This window comes from Grampus griseus (genome assembly GCF_964374135.1).
Source record: "Grampus griseus genome assembly, chromosome: 15".
NCBI classification, from domain to species: domain Eukaryota; kingdom Metazoa; phylum Chordata; class Mammalia; order Artiodactyla; family Delphinidae; genus Grampus; species Grampus griseus.
In genome coordinates this window covers 78909641-78936803 of record NC_139009.1, presented here as the reverse complement: position 1 = coordinate 78936803, position 27163 = coordinate 78909641, and the positions used below count along the sequence as shown (strand labels likewise).

Below are 27163 nucleotides of genomic sequence, written 5' to 3'. Positions count from 1 at the left end.
CAAGGAAGCCTGACAAGGAGTCTGGGGAGAGGTGTGTAGACAGACTTCTCTAATTTGGCACAGAATGTTAAGATAATTATGTTCCATATGAATGCTTACCAAAGGGTGCCCTCCACAGAGGAGGATTTTAATGAGGTGGACAGAATAACCAACCTGTGAATGTCAGTCAGCCTCCTTCCACAGAAATGGACTCAAGAACAAAGCACTAGGGATGGAGGTTACGTTTGCGTTCAGCAACATGGACTTCCACTCACCAGGGCCAATCGGGCTCCAGCCACTGCTTGGTGCGCAATATTCCAACAGCAGAGACCAACACTGAGCCCCCAATATGACACTACTTCCCGAGGATTAGCCAGCTATCTGGTTGCAGATTTATTACATCGGGCCAGTTCTATCATGGAAGGAGCAGCACCTTGTTCTGACTGGAACAGACACTCTGGATATGGATTTGTCTTCATTGCCCGCAATGCTTCTCCCAAAACAACTATCCAGAGCTTTGCTGGAGTTGGGTATGAATAGCTTTTTCATTCTCCTATTTATTTCCCCCCCTCGGACCTTCACTGAGACCCTCTCCGTGCTCGTCCGTACCTCGCACTTCTGGTTGGGAAGAGTCCGCAGCATCAGCTCCGTTCCGAGGGAGGAGGATGTCACCGGCTCGCGCTCCCGCCGCCCTGTAGATCCCGACGGTGCCGCCGGGTCCCTGGAGAGAACACCGTGAGCCAGCCCCGGCCACACCGGCAGCCAGCCCAAGCCCCGCCCCTGGGTCCTAACGCGAGGTCCCCCGCGGGGGCTGTCCGAGGCTGCGCCGTACTCATCCTACTTTGCTTCCCGTCCAGACAACCCCTCACTCGGGCCTGCGTTGCGGTGCGGCCCCCTGGCCTCAGAAATTCAGTCTCGGGCCGAGGTCCGCGGCCGTTGGACGAGGAGCAGTCGCGGCAGGCGGTGGGAAGGCTGCCCGGACGGAGGCGCTCGTGGGTCTCCACCATGGCGGCGACGGTGCGCGCTGCGGCAATTGTCCCTGTGCTGTGTGGCGCGCCGGCGGGTGAGAGCCAGGACGCTGGGAGCAGGGGCTCTGAGCGGGGCGGGAGTGGGGGTTCGCCCAGGGCTTGCAGACACCCGGGTGGAAAGAAGCGAGAAGCCGCAGCCCCGGCCTCTCACGCCCGGCTCTTGTCCCGCTGGGACCTGCTGTGTGACCTTGGGCGCGTCCGCATCCTCTCTGGGTCGCAGGGCCCGGGTCTGTAAATTGAGGGTGGACTGGACGCGGTCCAGAGTCTCTTCCAGTTCACCAGGCCGCTCGTGCATGCTCGGTTAAAAGGGGCAGGGTAGTGGCAGGCGAGCATCGCCTTCCCCGCGGGCGTGATTCACAGGTTCATTTGGTGATGTTGATGTGGGGTTCGAGGTGGATGGCGGCCAGCGAAGCTCGGAAGGGAAATAGGCTGCCCTCCAGCTTGAGTCGGATAGGATTAGTGTCAGTTATTTTAGATTCCGGGCTGATCAGTGCCCTTTATTAAAAAGAAGGATGTTTGGAATGTCAGTAGTTTTGCTCTTATTGTCCTCCCCCACCCCTAGTTGGTTGTTTGCAGCCCGAGGAAAGGCAATCTGCTATCCTCCAGCCTGATGTTTATCTCTACGAACCACTTCGTAATTAATTTGACCTCTCTTCGCTCTGTTTTATTGTAAACCCACAATCCAGCGTTCGTAATTCCGAAATCCAAAGATCTGTAAAAATCGAAAAGTTCTTTTTAGTAACTCATTTTGTTGGGAAACTTGACCTGCAATCGTTTGTAGGAAAATCTGACCTGAGCATTTTTTACTTTTGTTTATGTTGTGACCACCTCCTCCTTTTCCAAAGCCCCGGTCAAATAGCACTTAGCATGTGTAGCTTTCTTTCATGAGCTCTTATGTGTAGCAGGGACTGTCTTAAACTCTTTATGCTTTTTTCCTTGCTTCATCTTCACAATGCCTTTATGAGATAGATGCCTTTATTATTCCCATTTTACAGATGAAGGAATTAAGGCACACAGAGGTTGAGAAACTTGTTCAAAGTTAGACTGGGAGGATGTCAGGTTTTTGCACCCACACCACCTGGCTCCAGAGCCTCTTTATTTCTTTCCTTCTTTTTTTTTTTTTTTTTTTTCTTTTTCTAGTGTATAAACTTTTTTTGGTAGTGGCTTTATTGGGATGTAATTTACGTACCACAGGATTCATCTTCTTAAAGTATACAGTTCAGTGGTTTTTAGTGTATTCACAGAGCTGTGCAACCATCACCACAGTCAATTTTAGAACATTTTCATCACCCCAAAAAGAAACCCTGTACTCTTTTAGCTAGCATCCCCCCAGACCCCCATTGCCCCCAGCCCTGGGCAACCACTAATTTACTTTTTTCTCTATAGTTTGCATGTTCTAGAGATTTCATATAAATGGAATCAAGTAATATGTGATCTTTTGTGACTGGCTTCTTTCACTTAGCATAATGTTTTCCAGATTTGTCCATGTTGTAGCATAAATCAGTACTTAATTCCTTTTTATGGCTGAATAATATTCTGTTGTGTGTATATACCACATTTTGTTTATCTATTGAGCATTTGGGTAGTTTGTACCTTTTGGCTATTATGCCTAATGTGGCTGTAAATGTTTGTGTGCAGTGTTTTTGTAAGTACTTATATTTTCATTTCTCATGTGTATACACCTTGGAGTGGAATTGCTGGATCAAATGGCGACTCCATGTTTCACTTTTTGAGGAACTGCTAGACTGTTGTCTAAAGTAGCTGCACCTTTGTACATTCCCACCAGCATGAGGATTTTTATTTCTCCACATCCTTGTCAACACTTGTTATTTTCTGTCTTTTTGACTGTAGTCATCCTAGTGGGTGTGAAGTGGTATCAATTTGTGGTTTTGATTTGCATTTCCCTGATGGCTAATGAACGTCTTTTTTTGTGCTTCTTGGCCATTTCTATATGTTCTTTGGAGAAATGTCTGTTCTAATCTATATCCATTTTTAAACTGGGCTGTCTTTTTATTAGTGAATTGTAAGAGTTCTTTATATTTTCTAGATACAAGTCCCTTGTCAGATAAGTGATTTGTAAAATTTTCTCCCCATCTGTGTGTTGTCTTTTCATTTTCTTGATAGTGTCCTTTGAAACACAAAAGTTTTAAATTTGGATAATGTCTGATTTACCTGTTTTTGGTTTTTGTTGCTTATGCTTTTAGTGTCATATCTAAGAAACCATTGCAAAATCCAAGGTCATAATTATTTACCCTTATGTTTTATTCTAAAGGTTTTATAGTTTTTGCTCTTACCTTTAGGTCTTTGATCCATTTTGAGTTAAGTTTTATGTATGGTATAAATAGGGCTCCAACTTCATTCTTTTTGCCTGTGAATACTCAGTTGTCCCAGCATCATTTGTTGGAAAGATTATTCTTTCTCCACTGGTTTTTCTTGGCGCCTTTTTCAAAAATTAGTGTCCAGTGAATGTTGTCAGAGCCTGTTCTGAAGTACTGCACTGTGTGAAGTGATACACCGTATAGTTACAGCCTGGCGCTGCAGGGGCTCCTGATGAAAGAGGGGAGCAGAGTGCTGTGGGAATTGGGGAGCCTTCACCGAGAGGTGGTGTTTCAGGCAAACCAGGAGAACCTGTCAGAGACACAGTAAAGGATTCAAGAGCTGAGTGTGTTCCATACTGACTGCGAGTCTGGTGTGGCCAGAGGGGGATGGAGAGGAGAGTGGTGGAGATGAGGCTGACGTGGAAGGTTGGGGCCAAGTCGCAGCCCTGTAGGTGATGCTGAGTTTTGAATTTGTTCTGCAGATAGTAGGGAGCCAAAGAATGATATATCAGGGCTGTGCGGTGACTAGACTTGTAGTTTTAGAAAGGCCTGCCTGTTACCAAAGGGAAAAGGGGAGGGGGGTAAATTAGGAGTTTGAAATAAGCAAAAAAAAAAAAAAAAAAAAAAAAAGAGAGAGAGAGAGAGAAGGGCCTGCTTGACAGCAGATGGTGAATTAGAGGGAGACTGGAGGCAGACTGGAGACCTGTTAGGAGACTGTCAACAGGAGACTGTCCTTACCACGTGGCTGAGGGATGGAGCTTGAACAAAGAGGGGCAGTGAGACTGTAGGAGGGTGTGTAGCTGAGAGGTGGATTGATTTTTGAGGAGAATCTCTAGGGCTTGGTAACAGGTCAGATGTGAGAGTGAAGGAGCCGATGTGATGTGATTTCATTTACTTGGGCAAGTGGTCATGGAGCCCAGAAATTACTCATTTACTTGTCTTGATTCTTTTATTCTATAGATAATACTATTCTTTAGGTGTTAAAAAATGTTTCTTTTCATGTAGAAATGGATCTTAATTTTTTTTTTTTAATTTATAGGTCATCTATGGTCCAGGCAGCTTTACCTAAACAGCTTTCCAGCAGCTTCCATTTTGGCATTGAAGACTGTTCCCAGCAATGGTGAGATTTATTTATCTAACTACCTTTTCTTATAAGAGCTAGTGTTGAGAGTACTTTATGTAGTTTTTTAAAAATGTAGAGGAATGAAGTACATTCTTTGTAATAGAAATGGATAAGGTCTAATGAGTATTTTTCAAATTTTTAATGATTACAGCTGTTATAATTCAAGGCTTTAAAAAATAATAGCAATGATTTATTGAGTAATGACTGTGTCAGGTTAATAGTATGTTATCTTGGTTAATCCTCGCACCAGTTTTTATGAGGAGTTGGTATTCCCATTTTACAGATGCTGAAGTGAGTCTCTGAGAGGCTACGTGACTTGCTTTAAGGTCACACAGCCAGTAATGGTAGGACTGGGTCCTGAGCTGTCTTGGATACTGTGATGTGTTCTGGAAACACAGTGTTTGTAGAAGGGGTGGGGAGAGTGCTGACTGGTGGAATGACTGCACAGTTCTCGGCTCCTCCACTTTCTGCCTGTGCGACCATGAACTAATGACACTCCTTGGACCCTCAGTTTCCTCTTCTATAAAATGAGGATGGTAGTTCCTACTTTAAAGATTGTTATCTTGAAACATTGTACTTCCGAAGAGTACTAAAAGGTTTATATCTTAAAACCACTTCCCAGGGCTTCCCTGGTGGCGCAGTGATTGAGAGTCCGCCTGCCGATGCAGGGGACACGGGTTCGTGCCCCGGTCCAAGAAGATCCCACATGCTTGCGTACCGCAAAAAAAAAAAAAAAAAAAAACCACTTCCCTTTTCTAGGCCTTCTCATCTTCCAGTGACACTTTAACTTCCATCTGGTTATATTTCTAAACAGATAGTGTATATACTTGTTCTTTTTTCTGTTAACGTCATTATGCTAATTGAAGATTTAATTAGGCACCATCCCTGCTTTTTCTGAGCATAGTTGTAAGCACAGTTTTGGTCGAATCTGTAGGCAGTTATGTATGTGTTCTTCACAGCCGAGCTAGGTAGTACAGTTGACCCTGTACAACCAGAACGGGTTTGAATTGCACGGGTCCAATTATATGTGGATTTTTTTCAAGAAATAAGTACTACAGTACCATGCAATTCGAGGTTGGTTGAATCCAAGGATGTGGAATCGCAGATAGGGAAGGCCAACTATATGTTATATGTGGATTTTTAACTGGCTGGGGGGAGGGGTCAGTGCCCATCACCCTCACGCTGTTTAAGGGTCAGCTGTATTCTCTTATTATGTTTCCTTTCTCCTACAACATTTTCTTTTCCCTAGAGTTAGTAATTGCCTTGTTTTTAAAAAATTGCTTTGTATTCTTTGTACCTGTTGCAGTATTTTCCTAAAGGCTGCAACAGATTGGTCAGAAATAGCAATAATTTTTCTAAAATCCCTGAAACACATCACTAATTAACCAGTTTGATTTAATAGAAGAGATTTAAATTAGAAGGAAGCAATTCTTCATGGTGAAAACTGTTAAACACTGAAGTGAAACCTTCAAGGGCAGACTCTGTCTTTGAAGAAGTCCACCCAAGGGAGCTTCCTGGGCTTGGCCCTCTGTGGACTCCATGCTATTCCTGACATGGAGACTTCATGGTCTGAAATTAATAAGCATTCAAAGGATCAGAGCAAAATTGTTAATTGATCATTGGTGGATGATAATCTGTAATTGGACTTCAAATGTGATTTAGCATGAGCTGCTGCCACCTCCTGTTTTAAAAAGCACAATGCAATTTGAGCAAACAGTTGTAGCAACAGTACATTGAAAGAGATTATTTCTGAAGTCTGAAGTTGATTTCTTTCTATTTTTGACAGTTGGACCTTTGTAGGCTAACTACATTATTATTTGTGAATAGTATTTTGGTCTTTAGAAAAAGATTAAAGAATTCTAAATTTGATGGTAGTGATTTTTACACTCTTAAAGTATGTCAAGGATTGTAGTTCTAAACTACAAGAATAAATTCATGTGCACTTGATATTTTGTTGAAGATTGAGAAGGTTACAAGGAAAACTAAAATGTGTCCAACATAATGGGATTTAGAATGATTTTTGAAGATCTGAATATATTTAAAATGAAAAGCCAGTATTTTCTATTTACTTTTAATTGAGTAATTTACAAAGTAAGCTAATAGGTCCAGAGAGACCTCACTATGTCATCTGAGCCAGCCTCCAGAAGTTTTATTTTTTAAAGAAAGACTGTCCTCGAAATATGATTCTTAGGCCTTCCCTGGTGGCACAGTGGTTGAGAGTCCGCCTGCCGACGCAGGGGACACGGGTTTGTGCCCCAGTCCGGGAAGATCCCACATGCCGCGGAGTGGCTAGGCCTGTGAGCCATGGCCGCTGGGCCTGTGCGTCCGGAGCCTGTGCTCCGCAATGGGAGAGGCCACAACAGTGAGAGGCCGTGTACCGCAAAAAAAAAAAAAAAGATTCTTAAAAGTTCAGGATTTTAGTGACTTATTTTTATTAGTAACAGTTAATTTTTTGGTGCTGGCAGTGTTTCTCCATAGGTGTGGAGCATCTAACAAAGTTTTATTCCATCTACCTGCAGGCTGTGTGTCATCTCCAGGAACCAGAGACAACCGTCATTTTATCAGCTTGACCCGTGCGCTACAGACACAGTGCTGTATTTCTTCTCCCAGTAACTTGATGGGCCAACAGTATAGATTCTATAGTTTCTTCACTAAATGTACGTAGACTGGCCACAAACTTCCCATTTCATGAAACAGGAAAATAAAAGGTGGATTTGTATCTTAATTTTTCTTCTTTTTCTTTTTCCTCCTTAAGTGAACTAACACTTCAGAGATTAATATATGACGTACAGGCATACCTCATTTTAATGTATTAATGATGATGTACAGGCGTACCTCATTTTATTGCACTTCACTGTATTGGGCTTTGTGGATATTGCGTTTTTGACATATTTAAGGTTTGTGGCAACCTGTGTTGAACAAATCTATCTGCACCATTTTTTCCAACAGCATTTGTGTGTTGTCTCTGTGTCATATTTTGGTAATTCTTGCACTATCTCAGACTTTTTAGTTATTATTATATTTGATATGGTGATATGTGATCAGTGGTCTTTGATGTTGCTACTATGACTGGCTGAAGATTAGCATTTTTTAGCAGTAGAGTATTTTTTATTTTATTTTTGAATATTTTTTAAATTAAAGTATATATATTGTTGTTTTAGACATAATGCTATTGCATGCTTAAGACTGCAGTATAGTATAAACGTAACTTTTATAGGCACTGGGAAACCAGAAAATGTGTGTGACTCACTTTATTGTGATATTTGCTTCGTCACAGTGGTCGGGAACCAAACCCACAATGTCTCCAAGGTACGCCTGTGCTATTCAAATAAAAATGTTCCTCCATGTACCTCCTAGAATTATCTTACATGCTACCAGTTGTACTATACACACTTTTGGGAGTACTGGTTTACTTTAATCCCCTCATTTGGGGCACCTGAGGTCTAAAGGACCTGTGGAATCCCTGGAATTCCAGGATGGAATTGTGGCCCAAATCCCTGCTGATTTAGACTCACACCAAGAATATACTCAAAATCTGTTTTCAGTTGCACTTTAGTTGAGGAGATAGGACTAATCAGGAAAAGTTAATTTTAAGTAGATGTTGTTTTACTAATATTACTCCTACCTGAGATAGTATTTGAGAGTCCAGTCTGAACTGAAATTACCTTGTAAGAAATGGAGATTGAATCCACAATTCAGCATTAGGCAAATTAAAAGAAATTAGGATTATAAAGCCAATTCATTTTAGACTGTTTGGTAAATACAGAATCAAAAAGCAAAAAATCACTTGTAATCCTACTACCCTGAAATCCTGGATTTGCTGCTATTTTCATACAGCAGTACGCTATACATTTTCCCATGACAGTACATGGGCTTCTCCAGTGCAGTGTCATAACTGTAGAATATTTCATTGTGTGGGTACAGATCACTTTAATTTGGATTAAATTAAATAATGACCTACTAGGTTATTTGTGTAGCTATGCAGAAAAGAGGACCAGGTGATGGGGAATTGCAAGTAACACAGTCTTCCTTGTATTAGAGGATTTTGGTGTAAAGAGAAAAGAGAGGTGGGTAGAGTTGGAGCCATGAGGCTCTTGGTGCCCCCAGCCCCAGTGTTTTCTGAGAGCTGACTTTGTGCTTCGATGGTGGTGGTTGGGGGGTGTTGGGCGGGTGTATATCCGACTTACAGGCCTTTTTAAAAATAGTCTTTTCCCTGCCCTGAAAGGCCTTTTCTCTAACTCTTCTTTTTCTAGAGGTGCCCCTTGCCCTCTGAGACCACTCACACCTGCCTCTGACTCTCCATTAGCCTCCCTTCTTCCTCAGTCATAGGACTCTGTACCCTTATGAGTTTATTGCTCCCAAGTCAGGGCGGGGTGGGGGTGAACTCAGTTGAAACCAGCATGGGGCTAGTTTTTGCTGTTTTAATAGGAACTAGTCTTTGACTTTCTAAATCTCTTCCAAGAAATAAAGAAAACCATAATTTTTTCAAAACTCATTAAGATTTCCTAAAAATGTTTAACATTGTATTTGTAAATCTATCCCTCTGCCATAGAGGGTCCACCATTAAATGGTGGAATCTTTTAAATCTTCGTCTTAATATTGTTTCTTTTAAAATTGAATCCCTTTTAGTCTTAATGAGTGATTTGCTTATTCTGATTCTAAGAGAAACTGTAATTGATGGACCTCCTTATGCCTCCATTAAAAGTGCTCTCTCTGTGAACTTTCAAGTTTTTGATGGCGTTTATAGATACCATCATTTTTAAGCAATTAGGAAAGAAAAGCAGTCTTTAGTGAGAGTTTAGTTTGAGGTTGGTAATTTTATTTCAATCCTGTGGTTCTTTTAAAAGAATCAGTGTCAGCCTAAAGTTTGAAGTTAACCCTTTGCTTTGATCAGGGATACACAACGCAGCATGTGATGTGGAAGCTTACTTACTTTTGTGAGCTTCAGTTATGCAGATCATCTGTAATAATACATTTGTATTTTTAAAAACAGGGTACTGTATAGCTATAAAGCATTTAAAAATATTATAAATCCAAAGCATTTTTCCCTTTTCATGTTATCTACCCAAAGGATCAAGGTGTAAGGCCTTTCAGGAGGCTAGCAGGTAGAACTTTCATTTTTATTATTTTTAAAAATTTTTATTGGAGTATAGTTGCTTTACAATGTTGTGTTAGTTTCTACTGTACAGCAGACTGAATCAGCTATATGTATAATATAGATCCCCTCTTTTTGGGATTTCCTTCCTATATAGGTCCCCACAGAGCATTGAGTAGAGTTCCCTGAGCTATACAGTAGGTTCTTACTAGTTATCTGTTTTATGCATAGTATCAATAGTGTATATATAGTGTATATATGTCAATCCCAATCTCCCAATTCATCCCACCCACCCCCTCTTACCCCCTTGGTATGGTAGAACTTTTAAAGCTTAAGGGCTCAGAAGAGGAGAATGAAGATACTCATTTGAGTTCTAGAATATGTTTAATATTTCAGGCATGTAGATATATGTATCTTAGATTTTTGACTAGTACAACATTTGTATGGCTCTGATTCTTTATTAAATTGGTAATGGAACAATCTGTGGTCATAAAATCAATTGGTGATACTGTGAAAGGTAGAAGTCCTTGTGAAGACAATTTAAATCTAATAAACAACATAGCTAGCTAAACAACATGGACCAGTAAAATTCAGAAGTGGTCAAAAGTAAAGAATCTGAATATTCCACAAGTACAAAGGGGAAAATACTGCTTGTAATTTATGATAGAAAAAGATCTGGGGACCCTGGAAATTCACAAATGGAAATAAATCAGCAGTGTCAGGGTCTATATATAAAGAAAAAGACAACAACAGTGATTTAAGAAATACACACATACACATGCAGGTATTAACTATCAGACCTCTACACACTCATTCTTTTGCAAGTATTGGTTAGGCTGTAATCAGAGTTGAAGGTGAATTTGGGCATCTCATTTTGAAGGATATACAGAGATGTTTAGGGCATTTACAGAATAGAGCAAACAATCCAAATTATTAAGATTTTTGGGTTCAAATTGCAGTGTTGGTACTTTGGGCTAAGAGATCTGTATTTTGGAAGTCTAGTTACTGATTATCTCAATAGTTATAATGGAGGCAAGAGGGCAGGGAAGAGACTGGTCACACAGTTGTTAAAATGTCTGGGAGACAAATCTACTGGAAAGTAACAGGGATTGAAATATGGTTGTCTTTTGTGGGGGAAGGCCATATTCTGTAAAAGGAGTAGAATCGCTTCCTCTTGGGCTTTCCAAATGTAACCATGTGATGTGTACAAAGAATGTTTCAATTTTGCTTTCATTGCCGTAATGATATGTGACCCGACTTCTTCCAGCCTTTTGTATTCAACAGGAATAAATCAATAGACCGTAGATCATTTCTTGAAGAAATTTTTTAAAACCTATTTCTTTATAGTGACAGCAGATGAGCTGTGGAAAGGTGCCTTAGCAGAGTCTGGTGCCGGAACAAGAAAAGGAAGAGGCAAAAGAACTAAGAAAAAGAAAAGAAAAGATTTGAACAGGGGTCAGATCATCGGTGAAGGTAAACTTATTTATAAAAACAGCTAATGTGCTTTCTAAGATTTTTTCTCCAAAATTTTATAGATATTTTACAAACTAGAAGCATAAAACATTTCTCATGAAGGGTATTAGGTTCTGTGATTTTAGGGTCCAGCCAAATGGCTTATTGCCCCATGATTCAGGGAAAGGAAAATCCCATAGAAAGGGATTCATTCATTTAGTTATTCATTCAACAAGCCTTAAATGCCCTTGTGTGGCATCTGCTGCAAAAGTCCCTATCCTCAGAGAACTTACGATTCAGAGGTAGAAGTTGGAATAACTGGAGAACTGGCTTAACTTTCTCTCTGAAGGGCCAGGTAGTAAATACTTTTTTAGCCTTATGGGCCACATGGTCTCTGTTCCAACTATTCAACTCTGCTGTTGTAGCACAAGAACAGTCATAGACAATACATAACCAAATGAGCATACCTGTGTTCCAGTAAAACTTTATTTACAAAAATAAGTGGTGGGCTAGGGCTTCCCTGGTGGGGCAGTGGTTAAGAATCCGCCTGCCAATGCAGGGAACACGGGTTTGAGCCCTGGTCTGGGAAGATCCCACATGCTGCGGAACAGCTAAGCCCGTGCGCCACAACTACTGAGCCTGCGCTCTAGAGCCTGCGAGCCATAACTACTGCAGCCTGCACGCCTAGAGCCCGTGCTCCGCGACAAGAGTAGGCACCGGAATAAGAAGCCCACGCACCGCAACGAAGAGTAGCCCCTGCTCGCCACAACTAGAGGAAGCCCGCGCGCAGCAACAAAGACCTAACACAGCCAAAAATAAATAAATAAATAGATTAAAAATAAAAAAAAGTGGTGGAGTAGATTTGGATTGTGGGCCTTACTTTGCCAACTTCTGGAACACATGATTGTTTATACTTGTGTTTTTTAAAGAATAAAAATAGTATACTTGAATCAACATTCTTTACTGTGGTTGCTGACAAATTATCTTTGATAGTAATAGCCTTTTGGATGTAAAGAAAACACCTTTCACTGCACTTGTAGCTGTTGCATGTCTATTTGGATGTTTTTCTCCATGACTTACCTTATATCTTTTTTATTTATTTATTTTTTTAACATTTTAAACAATCATATATGTATACTTTCTCAATAAAAAAAATTTCTCAATAAAAAAAAATAGAGAAACCTAAAGTCCCCCTTGATGCCTTTTTTATCTCCCCCAATCCCAGTTGCCTCCCCTAAGGAAACCACTGATTTCATTTTGATGTGTTTCCTTCTGACATTTTCTAATGCTTTTATATATATAAATACCCTAAAAGGAGTATATATTTTCTTTTAAAAATAATTAGATTATGTCATATGGTACATATTGTCTTACTTGCTTTTTTTCACTCAATAATAGGTCTTGGAAATTGTTCTATATCAGAACCTATAGTGCTAACTTATTCTTTGAATTTAGTATAGAGTATTTCATAGGTTGGATATGCCGTAGTTCATTTTACTGTTCCAATATTGCTGGACATTTAGATTGTTTCTGTTTTTAGCCTTTACAAATAACACTTCAGTGGACATCCTTGTCCAAGCACACATATGCCTCATACCTGCATGGGAGTGTTTTTCTAGGCAATACCAGTAAGTAGAATTACTAGCTGTTACGGTAGGTATGTTTAAAATTTTAATGAACAATGCCAAGTGGCCTGTAGAGTGATTATGTTAGCTTAAGCTCCCACCAGCGGTATCATTATCTATATACACATTGCCTGGCATTTTAATACTCAAGAAATGAATGCTTTTAAAAAAATCCTTATTTATGTATGTTTTTAAACCTTCAGGGCGTTATGGCTTCCTATGGCCTGGTCTGAATGTCCCTCTTATGAGAAATGGAGCTGTGCAGACCATTGCCCAAAGAAGCAAGGAAGAGCAGGAGAAGGTAGAGGCGGATATGGTCCGGCAGAGAGAAGAGTGGGACTGGAAGAGGAAGATGAAGGTTAAACGGGAGCGAGGATGGAGCGGAAACACATGGGGAGGCGTCAGTCTTGGCCCCCCTGACCCTGGTCCCAATGGAGGTAGCAGAGTCCTGGTTTTGCTTACATTGTGACAGAGAGAGCACTCCTATTTCTGGAATTCTTTGATATGATTTTATTTACTCGTCTGTTTAGATTGCCTTCTTCCTAAAAAGGATTTGAGCATCATTGAAATAACTTCACATTATTACCCAAATGTATTTTATGGAGCACTAGAGGCCTATAAGCCAAGAAGTATTCCACAAATAGGGGGCAAAGCACTGGGTTCTGGTGTCTTTACTGTGTGGCTTCTCAGAGCATTTGAACTTGGTGGTGTGCATATGGCTCTGTATAAGTCATCTGTGGGATGCAGTTTCCCAAATGCTGCTGGTCATTGGGTACGGAGCAGCATGGCTTGGGAGTGCTGTTTTGTTAACAGAAGAAACCAAATAGTTGTCATTAAGCCTCATAAAAGTACACATGAAATAAAAGTTGAGAATATTTATCAGACTAAATTAGAAAACAAAGTCATCTCCCCACTGCTTCCTGAGTACGTAAAGAAGTAAAAATCATCTGAAATATTCATTCTTGTCAATGAATAGGAGATGAAGAAGTAGACAAGGGTTCCGCTGCTTTCTTTAGTTCGGCTCAAAGAGGAGACGAGAGATTGAGGTGGAGAGACTCAGGCCAGCATGCTTAGGACTGAGCAGAATGCTTCCACTGGGAGAATGAAGATACAGGAGGGAGAGAAAAAACCCATAAACTTAAGTTCCTAGGGAGGGCCCAGATTTAGAGTGTAGATAAATGGACGAACTTGTGACGGGAGAAAGGGCAGGGGACAGAGCCAGGTAAGCTGTGTTGTTGGTAGTGGAAGGAGGGGGTGGGACCTGTGTCAATGCTGTCTCTCTGGAGCCTTCAGTTAGTCTGTGAGGAGGAGATGGGCGTGGATGAGCACGGCCACCAGAATATTTTGATGAAAAGGTAGGGTATCTGGGACGGGCCTCAGAATTATCCAGTGGACTGGGACTTGGACAGAGTTTAGAGGAAAGAAGATTGGCTGTGAGTTGGTAATCGTTGAAGCTAGCTAATGGTACATAAGCTCACGTTTTACTGTTTTTTGGGGTGCTTTTTGCCTATGAATGTAAATTTTCTATAGTAAAAAGTCATTAAAAATAAAAGAACACAGAGAGTGTTTGAAATGGCTGCTGTGGTGAGAGGAGAGAGACCTAACTAAAAGGATGTAAAAGGCCAGCAGGCAGCAGGGAGGACTTGACTGAGTTGGAGACCATGAGTCTTTCGTGGCCCAAGTGTGTCCCATGCTTTGACTTCTCTACAGCAGCACCTGGCAGGTCAGGTGTGCCCAGACAGCTGCATTGATTCCATCCTGGATAGGGTGGTGGGGAGGGGAAGAGGTGAGGGAGCTGAGGATATTCACAAGACCGGGTGGAAGTGTTAGACTGTGGTGTCTTGACTGAGTGGGAGAGACTGGAAGACCAGAGGGGTGATGGGGAAGGGGAACAGTGGGCAAGAGTCTGGAGGTGCTGGGAAGCCCCAAGGACCATCACCTTTCAGTCACTGAGTGAGAGCTGGAGAGGTGGAGGATGCAGTCAGGGAGATAGTGGTCGAGTTTATGAATTTAGTGGTAGAACAGTTTCTGGTGATGATGGAGGACCAGGGTGTTGCTTTGATAGTGGCACCAAAATATCTGAGATTCTTTCTTAGTTAAAAGTCAGTGATGGGGCTTCCCTGGTGGCGCAGTGGTTGAGAGTCCGCCTGCCGATGCAGGGGACACGGGTTCGTGCCCCGGTCCGGGAAGATCCCACATGCCGTGGAGTGGCTGGGCCCGTGAGCCATGGCCACTGAGCCTGCGCATCCGGAGCCTGTGCTCTGCAACGGGAGAGGCCACAGCAGTGAGAGGCCCGCATACCGCAAAACAAAAAAAAAAACAAAAATAACTTTCATACACTAATTATATAGACACATTTATCTGTATACCTGTTTCTTTTCTCCCTACAGAAACATATGATGATTTCGATACCAGAATACTTGAGGTGGGCATGCTGAATTAAATACCCAGTTAAGCCTTCGGAGAAGTTGGGACGGATGGAGTGGGGTGGGTGGAGAGGGTAAGAGGAACAGTGAGAAAAAGCCTTTGATGCATGACTTTTTCTGAGCTACAGAGCTGCTTTGGGTAAGGAAATAATGAAACTTTAATTTCAGTTACTTGATCATATTGGCTTTTCTGACTGCTGCCCTTCTGGGGGGCCACCCATTAAGGTCTCAAGACAAAGCAACTTCAGTGGTATTGTTGGTAACAGAATTTGGAGATTACATATAAATTTCCTCCTTCTTAAAGCAAAGGTTGCAGTAGCAATTTCTCCTTGAATTCGGTGTATCTGACGCTCAGTTCAGCGGGCAGAGATTGAGGGGAGCCATGGGGAAGGGTAGAAAGCTTGGAGTTACTGTGTATGTCCAGCTCTTGGTGGGGAAATGATCTGCTGGGCTGCTTGTAGGCCCTTGAAACTGAACCCTGTATCAGGTAAATTGCAATCACTCTTTCCAGGGTGTTTCCTAAAATAGTCAACTTCCCTTTGAGCTAGTGCTGCATACTTAGTGTTAAATGCCATATGCAATAATCACGTATTGAGTTTGTGATTGAATGTGTATATTGTTTCTTCAATATCAGTTGCATTACAGAGTTTAAGATATATTTACAAGTATTTTAAGTCTTTGGGTCCTAGCTTACACCCTTTTGAAATTAATTCCTTTGAAGAACTCTTGTCTGTGTGGGTGATTTCCTGTAGGATTATCCACAGGAGTGGGCTTGAGCCCCCTTTTCTTACCTTATGGGAAAGGGGCTGCCATGTAAGCAGTTTAGTTAACGTTTCATAGTTCTTGGTAAATTTATAAATATGCCCCCAAAATGCAGATTTTCTTGTAGTTCATAATAAGCAGGTATTTCCAAATTTTCTGTTTTCAGTTGAGCCTAACCCATAGAGATCCAGTCCTGTGCTAATTATTTCTGTACACTGCATTTTATCATTTCTAAGATGCACATTTTTTCATATTTTAACATCTGTGATATTGGGATGTGATTGATTGACTGATTGATTGATTTTTGGCTGCTCCCGCAGCTGGTTATATCTTAGTCCCCCGACCGGGGATGGAACCCAGGCCCCAGCAGTGAGAGCGCCAAGTCCTAACCACTGGACCTCCAGGGAATTCGAAGGATGTGCTTTTATAATCAGTTAGTTATAAACTATGTCAGAGTTTAATCGGCAACTTTTTATCTTTCTTGTGGTGCGTTCATTAAAATAGGGTGCATTGAGTTTTACAGTTTCAAATCCTTTAAAAGGTTTCTCAGTCAAACTTTCTAACAAGCCTGTGAAATAAGAAGAGAAAGCCTTACTTCCGTTTTACTCCTGAAGAAACAGTCCAGATGGAGGTTTCCCATTGGAGACAGTGTGCTGTTGGTGCTCGTGGGATTGAGGGATGATGTGTGTATTCACCACGTGTGCCTGTGTGTGTGTGAGGAGGTCACTCCAGTTCCCTACTTCAGAATTTTCTTAACGTGTAATATTTATGAAACATTTTCTTTTAGGTGAGGAATGTTTTCAACATGACAGCAAAAGAGGGAAGAAAGAGATCAGTCCGTGTCCTGGTCGCTGTGGGGAATGGCAGAGGAGCTGCAGGTGAATGGGGCTGTGATCATATACGGAGAGCTGGTGGTGGAGGGACAGCTGTGGCCTGGGCTCAGCCGTGGGGTCAGTGGGTTCAGGCTTTTTTGACTAATTAAATCTTTCAGCGGCTTGGGCTCACAAACCTTGTGGTAAACCCATATAATCCCTTAGAGTCAAAAGAAGGATCTTCCTACATCTGCCTTTGTCCATGAAGACAATTAATATTTTAAAAGGCTTAAGACACTATTGTTTATGTATAATAGTGAAAAACAAGGGGGGTGGACACTAAATGTTCCACAGTAGGGACACAGTTACGAGAAGAGTATAGCTATACATTGTAATAGTCTATAGCCATTAAAGAATTATGGAAAATTACTTACAAAATAATGGTAAGTCAAATGAACAGACAAACAAAAACCCACTTCATATAGAACTGTATAATATAATCCCAGTTTTTTAAAAGTATGTTTATATGCAAAGAAAAGACTGGAAGGATTGGAAGGATATACACTGAAAAGATTAAAAATGTTTAATTAGTATGTTTGCCAATCATTTAAATTTCTTCTTGATACTTTTCTCTAAAGTTTCCATAGTGAACATCTGTTTTTGAAATGTATACATGAATACATTTCAAAAGGGAAAGAAAAGTGGAAAGAAAAATGGAAAACTGCCTATTTAAATCCATACTGACACTTTCAAAACAATTAATACCTGTAGATAGTATGTTGCCAAAGGAAACCACTCTTAACAGTTACTTTTATATCTTTTCAGAAATTCTTTGTTCAAATATCACCATATATCTTTTTTAAAAAAATTATACAAAGGGTCATATTATATCCATAATTTTATAGCTTGTTTTTCTTGCCTAGTATTATACCCAGAGATTTATATATTAGCATAAGTGGATTCCCCCTCATTTTTTTGTATTGATTGCATCGTGTTCCAGTGTATGGATAGCGTAATTTTTGTAGCCTTTTTCCTATTGCTGAATATTTATGTTGTTTATACTTTTTTTTTTTTTTTTTTTTTTTTTTACTATTTATAAAAACAGTGAGCTTCTTGTACATGTCATATGTTGTACTTTTGCAAGCATATCGATGGGGGAAATTTCTTGCAGTGAAATTGCTGCCTCTAAGTTACATGCATTTGAAATGTTGATGAGTGTTGCCAGATTGCCCTCCCAAAAGGCTGCATCCGTTTATGTTTATCTGCACCGTCACACCCTTGCCAGTCCTGGATAGAGTCAGACTTTACTGACTGTAAGTAAGTGACGATATGAAACATAACTCTTAGTTTTGATCTGTATTTCTTTAGTTATGAGAGTTAGGCCACCATTTTACATGTCTGTTGGCCATTATAATTTCCTTTTTGAGATCTGTTAGTTCATGTGTTTCACCCACTTTCTGTTGGGTGATTATTCTCCTCAATGATTTTCCTCTTTGTATGTTAAGGACATTAGCCCTTTATCTATCATATATTTTGACTTAGTTTTAAATTTTTTCCACATGAAAGTTTTTAAATCACAGAAACTTTATACCTTTATATAGCAAGTAAGTTCACCCATATATTCCTCAAGGACTTATATGGTTTAATTTTTTTTAAACTAGTAATTGTAATCCACAGCCCCTTTTGCCCCAGCTTCTCAGATGTCTTGCATATCTCATGGAACAGTACTGTCTTATGTTACTTTTCTGTGTATAATTTAAAAACAAAATACATTCTTCAAAATAAATAATGGTGATAGCAAATAATGCAAACATTTTCTTAACTTGTGGTAAACCTCATTTCACAGGATTAAGCATTTACAAACTCAGGAATCATTGATTTTTATTTCCGTGTATGTCTAGCAGTGTATGTTTTTTTCCCAGCTGTTCTGGTTATTTTAATCTGTTTTCAGAATTTGTGAAAACCATTTACCTTATTAATTTAGCATGGTTAGGGTTTTTTTGGGTTTTTCGTTTGTTTTTTTATTCAGTGTAGTTTTATCTAGAAATTCATAAAAGGTAATGTTATGCATCTAACCTTGAATTTCATAGGTACGTTCAAATGTAATGTTTCCAAAATGCCCCAAAACAAAGAAGCAAATCTCTGTAGCCTCATGCTTTGTCGTTTGTTTTGGATAGCGGGTTTTCTGTGGGCAGAGGAAAGATGAGCTACTGTGAAACGTTGTAGGAACTGAAACCTGAAATGTGGTAAAAGACATTATGTGCCAAATTTATGCCCCTTTTCATATTTATGCTTTTTCTTTTAAAGGTTTTGCCATTGGGAAAGCCAGTGAACGGGCAGATGCTTTCAGAAAAGTATGTACATTTTCCCTTTGTTAACAGTAAAAGACCAATAAGCTATGTGCTAGACATTGTGGGAACCACAAAAAAATACTTACTGTCAAAGGTTACTTAATAACTGTCAAATACTTACTGGCAAAGGTTACTTACCTCAGAAAAAGCAATTTCAGAAGTGCCTGTATTCTTGCATCATTTCTATCAGACTTGTAATTGCTTACCAAAATTACGAGACAACAGGGAATGTTTGAACACTGTCAGAGATATTAAGGAATTGTTTTGGGTTTGTTTTCTGGTGTGATAGTGATGTTATACTTACGTTTGTTTTTTTTTTTAATTAAATCCTTAGCTTTTAGAAGTATATACTGAAATTTTTGTGTAAATTTGAAATTTTCCATAATAAAATATTTTATAAAAGGTATTTTTTGAAATCCCTGAAGAAATGTAAATTCTAACAGTAGATTTAAGAAAAATATTTTCCTTCTTTCTTTCAGGCAAAGAACAAGGCAGTTCACTATTTGCATTATATAGAACGATATGAAGACCATACAAGTGAGTTTTAATCTTTTCTTTTAAACTTTGCAGGATTACATTTGTTTTATTTATGTGTGGCTGTATATCTCTGTGGGTGTTTCTGTGTTTCCCTGCTTGTTACTGCATTCTTACATATAAATATATAAAATGTAGAAACAAACTTTCTCTCCTGAGAAGATTAGTAATGAGTGAGATCGGAGTTTGTTACTCATCCTTGGCCAACATGTGGTGTCTGCTTAGGGTAGTAGTGGTTGCTTTGTGATATTTGCAAGGGCATTAAATCTATACCCCTAACCCTTCTTATATTTATGTTTTTACCCTCCAGTATACCATGATATTTCTTTAAGATTTAAAAGGACGCACATCAAGATGAAGAAACAAACCAGAGGTAACTAAAAAAACTCATAATTTGTTGAAGATAAAGCAGAGAAACTGTACCAATTTCATCCTGCCCTCTATTTTTGCTCACCTTTACCTGAACTCATTTTGAAAACACCAAAATGTAAAGGCCCAAGTTAGATTTAAGAAGATTGAGGCTTTTGGGGAAATAAAAAGCAGTCATCCTACCCAGGCTCTCATGATTAAAACACTTCCAGGGGTGACTGTAGGTGGGAAGAGCACTTAATGAATAAAAAACAATAACTGGGGCTTCTCTGGTGGCGCAGTGGTTGAGACTCCGCCTGCCGATGCAGGGGACACGGGTTCGTGCCCCAGTCCGGGAAGATCCCACATGCCATGGAGCAGCTGGGCCCGTGAGCCATGGCCGCTGAGCCTGCACGTCCAGAGCCTGTGCTCCGCAACGGGAGAGGCCACAACACTGAGAGGCCCGCGTCTGCCAAAAAAAAAAAAAAAAAAAGTAACTGAGTGAGTGAATAGTTGGGTTTGTAGTGGGAACATTGGTTACTCCTAGACAATTCATTGATGCTACTAGCTGGTTCTTTTTTTAAAAAAATTTTTTTAATTTATTTATTTATGGCTGTGTTGGGTCTTTGTTGCTGTGCGTGGGCTTTCTCTAGTTGCGGCGAGCTGGGGGCTACTCTTGGTTGTGGTGGCTTCTCTTGTTGCGGAGCACGGGCTCTAGGCGCGTGGGCTTCAGTAGTTGTGGCGCACGGGCTTAGTAGCTCTGTGGCATGTGGGATGTTCCCAGACCGGGGATTGAACCCATCTCCCCTGCATTGGCAGGCGGATTCTTTTTTTTTAAAATAAATTTGTTTATTTATTTTGGCTGCGTTTGGTCTTAGTTGCTGCATGCGGGCTTTCTTTAGTTGCGGCGAGCAGGGGCTACTCTTCGTTGCGGTGTGCGGGCTTCTCATTGCAGTGGCTTCTGTTGTTGCAGAGCACGGGCTCTAGGCGCACGGGCTTCAGTAGTAGTGGCACGCAGGCTCAGTAGTTGTGGCTCACGGGCTTAGTTGCTCCACAACACGTGGGATCTTCCCGGACCAGGGATCGAACCCACGTACCCTGCATTGGCAGGCGGATTCTCAACCACTGTGCCACCAGGGAAGTCCCAGATGGTTCTTTTCTTACAGCTTGTTCAGTTCCACTCATTTATTCTCATCACCAAGTATTGACTGAGCATCTTCTGTGAACCAGGTGCTACACTGAGCTCTGAGGTTTCAGAGATGGACCTTCTTCCTGTCTTGGAAAGAGCAAGCAGGCAGAGTTCAGGGTCATGGAGCTATGCCAGTCATGCCCAATGGTCTCGAGGTGTAGAATTCTTGAACATTCTGATTTGTGTTTCACCTGTGGTTCTACAGTAAAAATGATCTCATATAACTCTAGGTATACTTACAAGGTCTGGATCAGAAGATAAAATATTAAACAGTATTTAAATTTTTCATGTCAAAGCTTCTCATACAACTTTGCTAGAGCTATGGCATGGAAATAAACCAAGAGAAATAAAAATCAAATACAGTACCTATTGTATTAGTGCACCAGAACTTGCCTTCTGCTTTAAAGTCATAATTAATCATTCATATGCCAGATAAAAACCATTTATCTTATTATTAGAAAAAGTATTGAGTTGAACACTTAGACATTAAGGTTTAGACCTGTGCTAAGGTGTGTCCCATGTGGTAGTTGTGGCCTGCGTGGCTATGGAGCACGTGAAATGTGGCTTCTGAGAGACCCTGTAAGTGTCAAATACCACCAGATTTCAAAGACTTAGTATAAAAAAAAGAATAAGAAATATCTCAAAAATATTACTGTATTGATTACATGTTCGGATGATAATGTTTTAGACATATTGGGTTAATAAAATACTAAATTCAGTTTTACCTGTTTTTAAAAAAACTTTAAAAAGCATATCTGCGAGAGAATTTAAAATCATATATATGGCTTACATTTGTGGCTTGTGTCATGTTTTTGTTAGACATGTTACTTTGGATACATCTTTATCTGAATGATTTTGGAAAGACTGCTACCATTTTAACTGCAGAAGTTACCTTTTTTATCTTCCCTGTCTTCTAATCAAAGCTGTAGTTTTCAGTCCTGCCTTTAAGGCATGTGCTGAGGTCCATGCCTGGTTAATCAGAAGGTTAAGAGTCTAAATTTGGGCTTTTTCTCTGCATCATTCCCACCTGCATCTGCCAGGGGCTGATCTAGGCTCTGGGGATACAGCAGTAAGCAAACAATATCCTGGCTCTCATGGAACTCTCATTCTGCTGAGGGGCAACATCGGATAACAAGTTCGGCTGAGTGCTTGAAAGCAGCCATCAGGGTCTGGTTTGCAGGGGAGGGCATGGGGAGGGAGGAAGGAGGCCACCTTCACTAGTGTGGTCAGGGAAGGTCTCTTTGAGGAGGATGTATCTGAGCGAGACATTGAAGGTAAGAAGGGGTCGTGCAGGGAGAGCAGGCTGAGGGAAACACTGAGTGCAAAGTCCTTGCGGCGGGAAGGCCAGCACACAGAGAGTGGTGTCTCTGGATGAAGTTGGTGAGATGTCAGTCACAGAGCAAGGAGGGCTTTGAAGGCCGTGGAGTTCTTTGTTCCAGTCGACCCTTGAACAGCACGGGTTTGAACTGCTCGGGTCCACTCATACTCGGCTTTTTTTCTAAATACTACAGTGCTTCACAGTCCGTGGCTGGTTGAATCCATGGATGTGGAACCTTGGATATGGAGAAACTGAGGACATGGAGGGCCAACTATAAGTTAGACTCAGATTTTCCACTGTGTGGAGGGTCGGCTCCCCTAACCTCCACACTGTTCAAGGGTCAACTGTACTTATTTTAATTCGAGGGACAGTGGGAAGTGAAGGGCTTTAAATAGGGAGTGATGCGTTTGCTTTGTGTTTTTAAAGCTCTCCCTAGGGAAGGGATTACAGGTAGACAAGAGTAGGGCGAATGGCTGGAGGGGAAACCACCCAAGATTTAGAGGCCAGCAAGGAGGTGAGAAGGATGGGCCAGTCGCTAGGAGGAAGTCTGGGAGAGGGTGTGTTACCGAAGCTAAAAGAGTTTTTCCAGGAGGAAGTGGATGTCTCTGCTCAGTGCAGCTGAGCATTCAAGTAGGTTGAGAACAGATGTGTCCCTCGAGTCTTAGTTAAACATGGACATGGGGCACCAAGAACCTTCAGGCATCTCTGTTAATCTGAACAGCCCTGTTTTTTTTGCCCATATGTTTAAGAAACTTATATATTATTTCTTTAATCCTTATAACATCTCATTTAAATAAGTGTCATTGTGGAAGTTAAGTAAGTTGTGAAGTGTCACCCAGCTGGGAAGTGGTGAAGCCGGAATGTGAACCAGCATCTCCTAAATCCAGAGCTGGAAGCTGTGCGAAGCCAGCAGGTGATGCCGCCTGCACCGTGGGCAGTGGGCAGGTGTTTGACTTGTTCTTCCTCTTTCTAGGTTATGGCCTCCGCTGCCACCGGGCCATCATCACCATCTGCCGGCTCATTGGCATCAAAGACATGTATGCCAAGGTCTCTGGCTCCGTCAACATGCTTAACCTCACCCGGGGCCTCTTCCACGGGCTCTCCCGCCAGGTAACTTCCCTGGGCTCTGAAACAGAAGGGCTAATTTGTATGTCATTTGTGTGCTCTGAGACCACCGTCTCCTGGGCTGTCCTGGAGTTGCTCTCGGGCCACCTGAGGACTGGGCATTCTTTGTTGTCTGTGGCTGCATCAGGTTAGTTAATCCAGCTGACGAGTTAGTTCATGAGAATTATCCTGTAAAAAAATACTCTATGGGTGTTTTGAAGTTTTAAAATTAAGTATTTTTAAAAGCCAGTAATTATAATCTGCTTTATTATGGAAAGAATACCCGCTTGTTCTAAAGCTTCAACAACATAAAGATGTAAAGTAAAAAGAGAAAGTCTCTTTCCTAATTTCGTCCGTTCCTTTGGAACTGGAGTGAAGCCCCTCGGGCACCTCTACTCGAGAGCCGTCTTCAACTGAAGCACGGTCAGTTTTCATGTCACCTGTATCGGTAGTTCAGAGGGACATCTGAGTCAGTAGGAATATGAACATTAGTAGTTCAGGTTATTTCTCCACATAGATGGGAGCTCTGGGCCCCTGCCCAGCTCACCCCCTCAGCCTCGGCTAGGCTCACAATCACTCCAGCGGTAGGGAGGAAGGGCTGTCGCTGCACGGGGCCCCCGCTTCTGGGCTGCCTGCTGCCTCTCTGCCAGCTCGGTGGGGATGGCTTGTGCCTTGAAAGGATGGGTGGACCTTAGCAGAGCTGGGTGAGCAGAAAGACAGCCAGGTTCAAGAGACATTTGCTGAGGACTTTGACAGGCTTCCTGACAGAGTGTGATGGCTGTTTCTGAATAAAGTGATCCATGGAATAATTGTAGCCGTCTCTGTTTAAAATAGGAAAATTAATTGAAAGAAAAAGCTTTGCGTAAAAAACTTTTTTTGAACAGCTGTGTTCGTGTGTGTGTATGTGTGTTTGTGTGTGTGTGTGTGTTACTACTGTCTAAAACGTGTGTGTGTGTTAGTACTATCTAAAACATCCTTCAAAAGCACTTCTAAATTTACACTTACTGTTAAGAGGTTTAATTGTTTGATGTAGCTAAGATATTTGTTTTAGATAGGTCATATTTATGGTCAAGTAGACCTGTTCTAAAATGCCATCAGCTATAAAAAGTTGCATTGTGCTACTCAAAGAAAAAAAATGACACCAGTATAAGCAACATGCCACTGATTATAGGACACTCCAATTTAAATTATTTTATGTTGTTTTTTTTTTTATGAATCAGCTCTTCTCTTTTCTAATTTCAAACGTATATAGAATTAGAATAGTACAAGATGCGCATAAAGTCTGGAAACATGAGATTGTACATTTCTCATGGTATTTTAGGTATTTTAATTACGATCAATAAACCATCTATTGAGTTCATTCGCCTTTTTCCGATTTTTATGGCTACCTTCTGTTATGAATCCCCATGGCTCTCTTATACAGCATCAACAGTTAGCAGCTCATGGCCAGTTTTGTTTCTCGAAACCACCCCCAACCAGCCCTAGTCATTTTGACCCAAATCTCAGATATCAATTTATTTCACTCATAAATATTTTATCATGTATCTCTAAAAGATAAGGATTAAAAAGGACCCAACAATACTAATATCATACGTAAAAAATTAACAGTAACGAGATATCAGACATCTAGTCAGTGTTCATAGAAATGTATCCATTTGTCAGATTAAAAAAATTTTTTTAATTAATTTATTTATTTTGCCTGCTTTGGGCCTTTGTTGCTGTGCACGGGTTTTCTCTAGTTGCAGCGAGCGGGGGCGACTCTTTCACTGCGGTGCGCAGGCTTCTCATTGCGGTGGCTTCTCTTGTTGCGGAGCACGGGCTCTAGGCGTGCGGCTTTCAGTAGTTGTGGCACGTGGGCAGGCTCAGTAGTTGTGGTGCACGGGCTTAGTTGCTCCACGGCATGTGGGATCGTTCGGGACCAGGGTTCGAACCCGTGACCCCTGCATTGGCAGGCGGATGCTTTTTTTTTTTTGCGGTACGCGGGCCTCTCACTGTTGTGGCCTCTCCCGTTGCGGAGCACAGGCTCCGGACGTGCAGACCCAGCAGCCATGGCTCACGGGCCCAGCTGCTCCACGGCATGTGGGATCTTCCTGGACCGGGGCACGAACCCGTGTCCCCTGCATCGGCAGGCGGACTCTCAACCACTGCGCCACCAGGGAAGCCCTAAGATCTTGTTTTTAATCACTCTTAAATAATTCAGTAAACAACTAAACTTGATATTATATTACCTGGGCCATGTTTCCTGCTGTAATAATCACCCTCAGTTAATGAATTTTAAAGAGTTGCTACATTTTAATCAACCAAACAGTTTTGGCCATGCAAGATAAGTATCAGGGCTGGACCATGTTAGACCAACCTCATAGACCTAACCTCGTGTCCTCAATTTGGTCGTGTCCAGGAAACCCATCAACAGCTGGCTGATAAGAAGAGTCTCCATGTTGTGGAATTCCGGGAGGAATGTGGCCCTCTGCCCATCGTGGTTGCCTCCCCCAAGGGGGCCTTGAGAAAGGATCCGGAACCGGAAGATGAGGTTCCAAACATCAAACTGGACTGGGAAGATGTGAAGGCTGCCCAGGGTATGAAGCGCTCTGTGTGGTCAAGTTTAAAGAGAGGCGCCACCTAGGCCTCCATCTGGCCTGGCTCAGCCTGGCATCTCTTGCTTCTGACACCTGGGAGAGACTCAACGCCTCACACTTTGTTGATTTTTTTTTTTTTTTTTTTTTTTTTTTGCAGTACGCGGGCCTCTCACTGCTGTGGCCTTTCCCGTTGAGGAGCACAGGCTCCGGACGCGCATGCTCAGTGGCCATGGCTCACAGGCCCAGCCTCTCAGTGGCATGTGGGATCTTCCCGGACCAGGGCACGAACCCGTGTCCCGTGCGTCGGCAGGCAGACTCTCAACCACTGTGCCACCAGGGAAGCCCTCAACCCCTCACACTTTGGATTGTCACTTTTTTTTTTTTTTAAAGGAAAGGCCAACCTTACATTTCTTTATTTACAAATAACAAATAATTATAGATTTAATTTATTGAGTACGTCATATATACCAATTACTGTGATAGGAACTTTACATACATATCTTAGTTAAAAACTACTTTAAATATTCATTTAAACTAGCAAATTAGGGAGGCAGGGCTTCTAGTCTGACCTAATAAAAAATAATATGCAGGGCTTCCCTGGTGGCGCAGTGGTTGAGAGTCTGCCTGCTGATGCAGGGGACACAGGTTTGTGCCTGGTCCGGGAAGATCCCTCATGCCGCGAAGAGGCTAGGCCCGTGAGCCATGGCTGCTGAGCCTGCGCGTCCGGAGCCTGTGCTCCGCAATGGGAGAGGCCACAACAGTGAGAGGCCTGCGTACTGCAAAACAAAAACAAAAACAAAAAAACTAAAGAAGAAAAAAAAATAGCCTATTGTATTTACCCATGTTTTTGCTCTTTCAGTCGTTCTTCTTTCCTGATATTCCGAGAGTCCTTTTGTCATTTTGAGTGGGGAAAAGCCAAGGTCCCCTCCTGTGTGTCTCCTTAACTCTCACAGTACTACCACACTCCCGGCACTTCTGACAGCAGATGTGGGGGGTTTCCCCTCACCAAGCAGTCGTCTGCAATACCAGCTACTTGTCCTACAATTTAACTCAATTCTGACACTGTCTACCTGGAGGTAACATCAAATTCCACTGGTTAAAGGCTCAGTCCCTCAAGACTGCC

At 41.6% G+C, this 27163-nt stretch overlaps 1 protein-coding gene across 1 annotated transcript; it reads left to right on the top strand.

The window, feature by feature from the left end:
• Window positions 1-833: 833 nt before the first annotated feature.
• MRPS5 (mitochondrial ribosomal protein S5) lies at window positions 834-26144 on the top strand. The gene is made up of 12 exons (XM_082672846.1): window positions 834-1042; window positions 4365-4445; window positions 6968-7105; window positions 10891-11016; window positions 12824-13057; window positions 15011-15045; window positions 16596-16686; window positions 18928-18974; window positions 19451-19508; window positions 19816-19878; window positions 23334-23470; window positions 25863-26144. The coding sequence occupies exons 1-12, from the start codon at window positions 985-987 to the stop codon at window positions 26085-26087; spliced, it is 1293 nt and encodes a 430-aa protein (XP_082528972.1). The 5' UTR covers window positions 834-984; the 3' UTR covers window positions 26088-26144.
• Window positions 26145-27163: the final 1019 nt, after the last annotated feature.

What these genes read in the sequence shown, in the direction of transcription:
- MRPS5 (XM_082672846.1), top strand. Translation starts at nt 985, where the DNA reads ATGGCGGCGACGGTGCGCGCTGCGGCAATTGTCCCTGTGCTGTGTGGC. An exon ending in GCTGTGTGGCGCGCCGGCGG is followed by an intron (nt 1,043 to 4,364) that starts GTGAGAGCCAGG and finishes TTTAATTTATAG; the next exon opens with GTCATCTATGGTCCAGGCAG. An exon ending in ACGATATGAAGACCATACAA is followed by an intron (nt 19,509 to 19,815) that starts GTGAGTTTTAAT and finishes TTTACCCTCCAG; the next exon opens with TATACCATGATATTTCTTTA.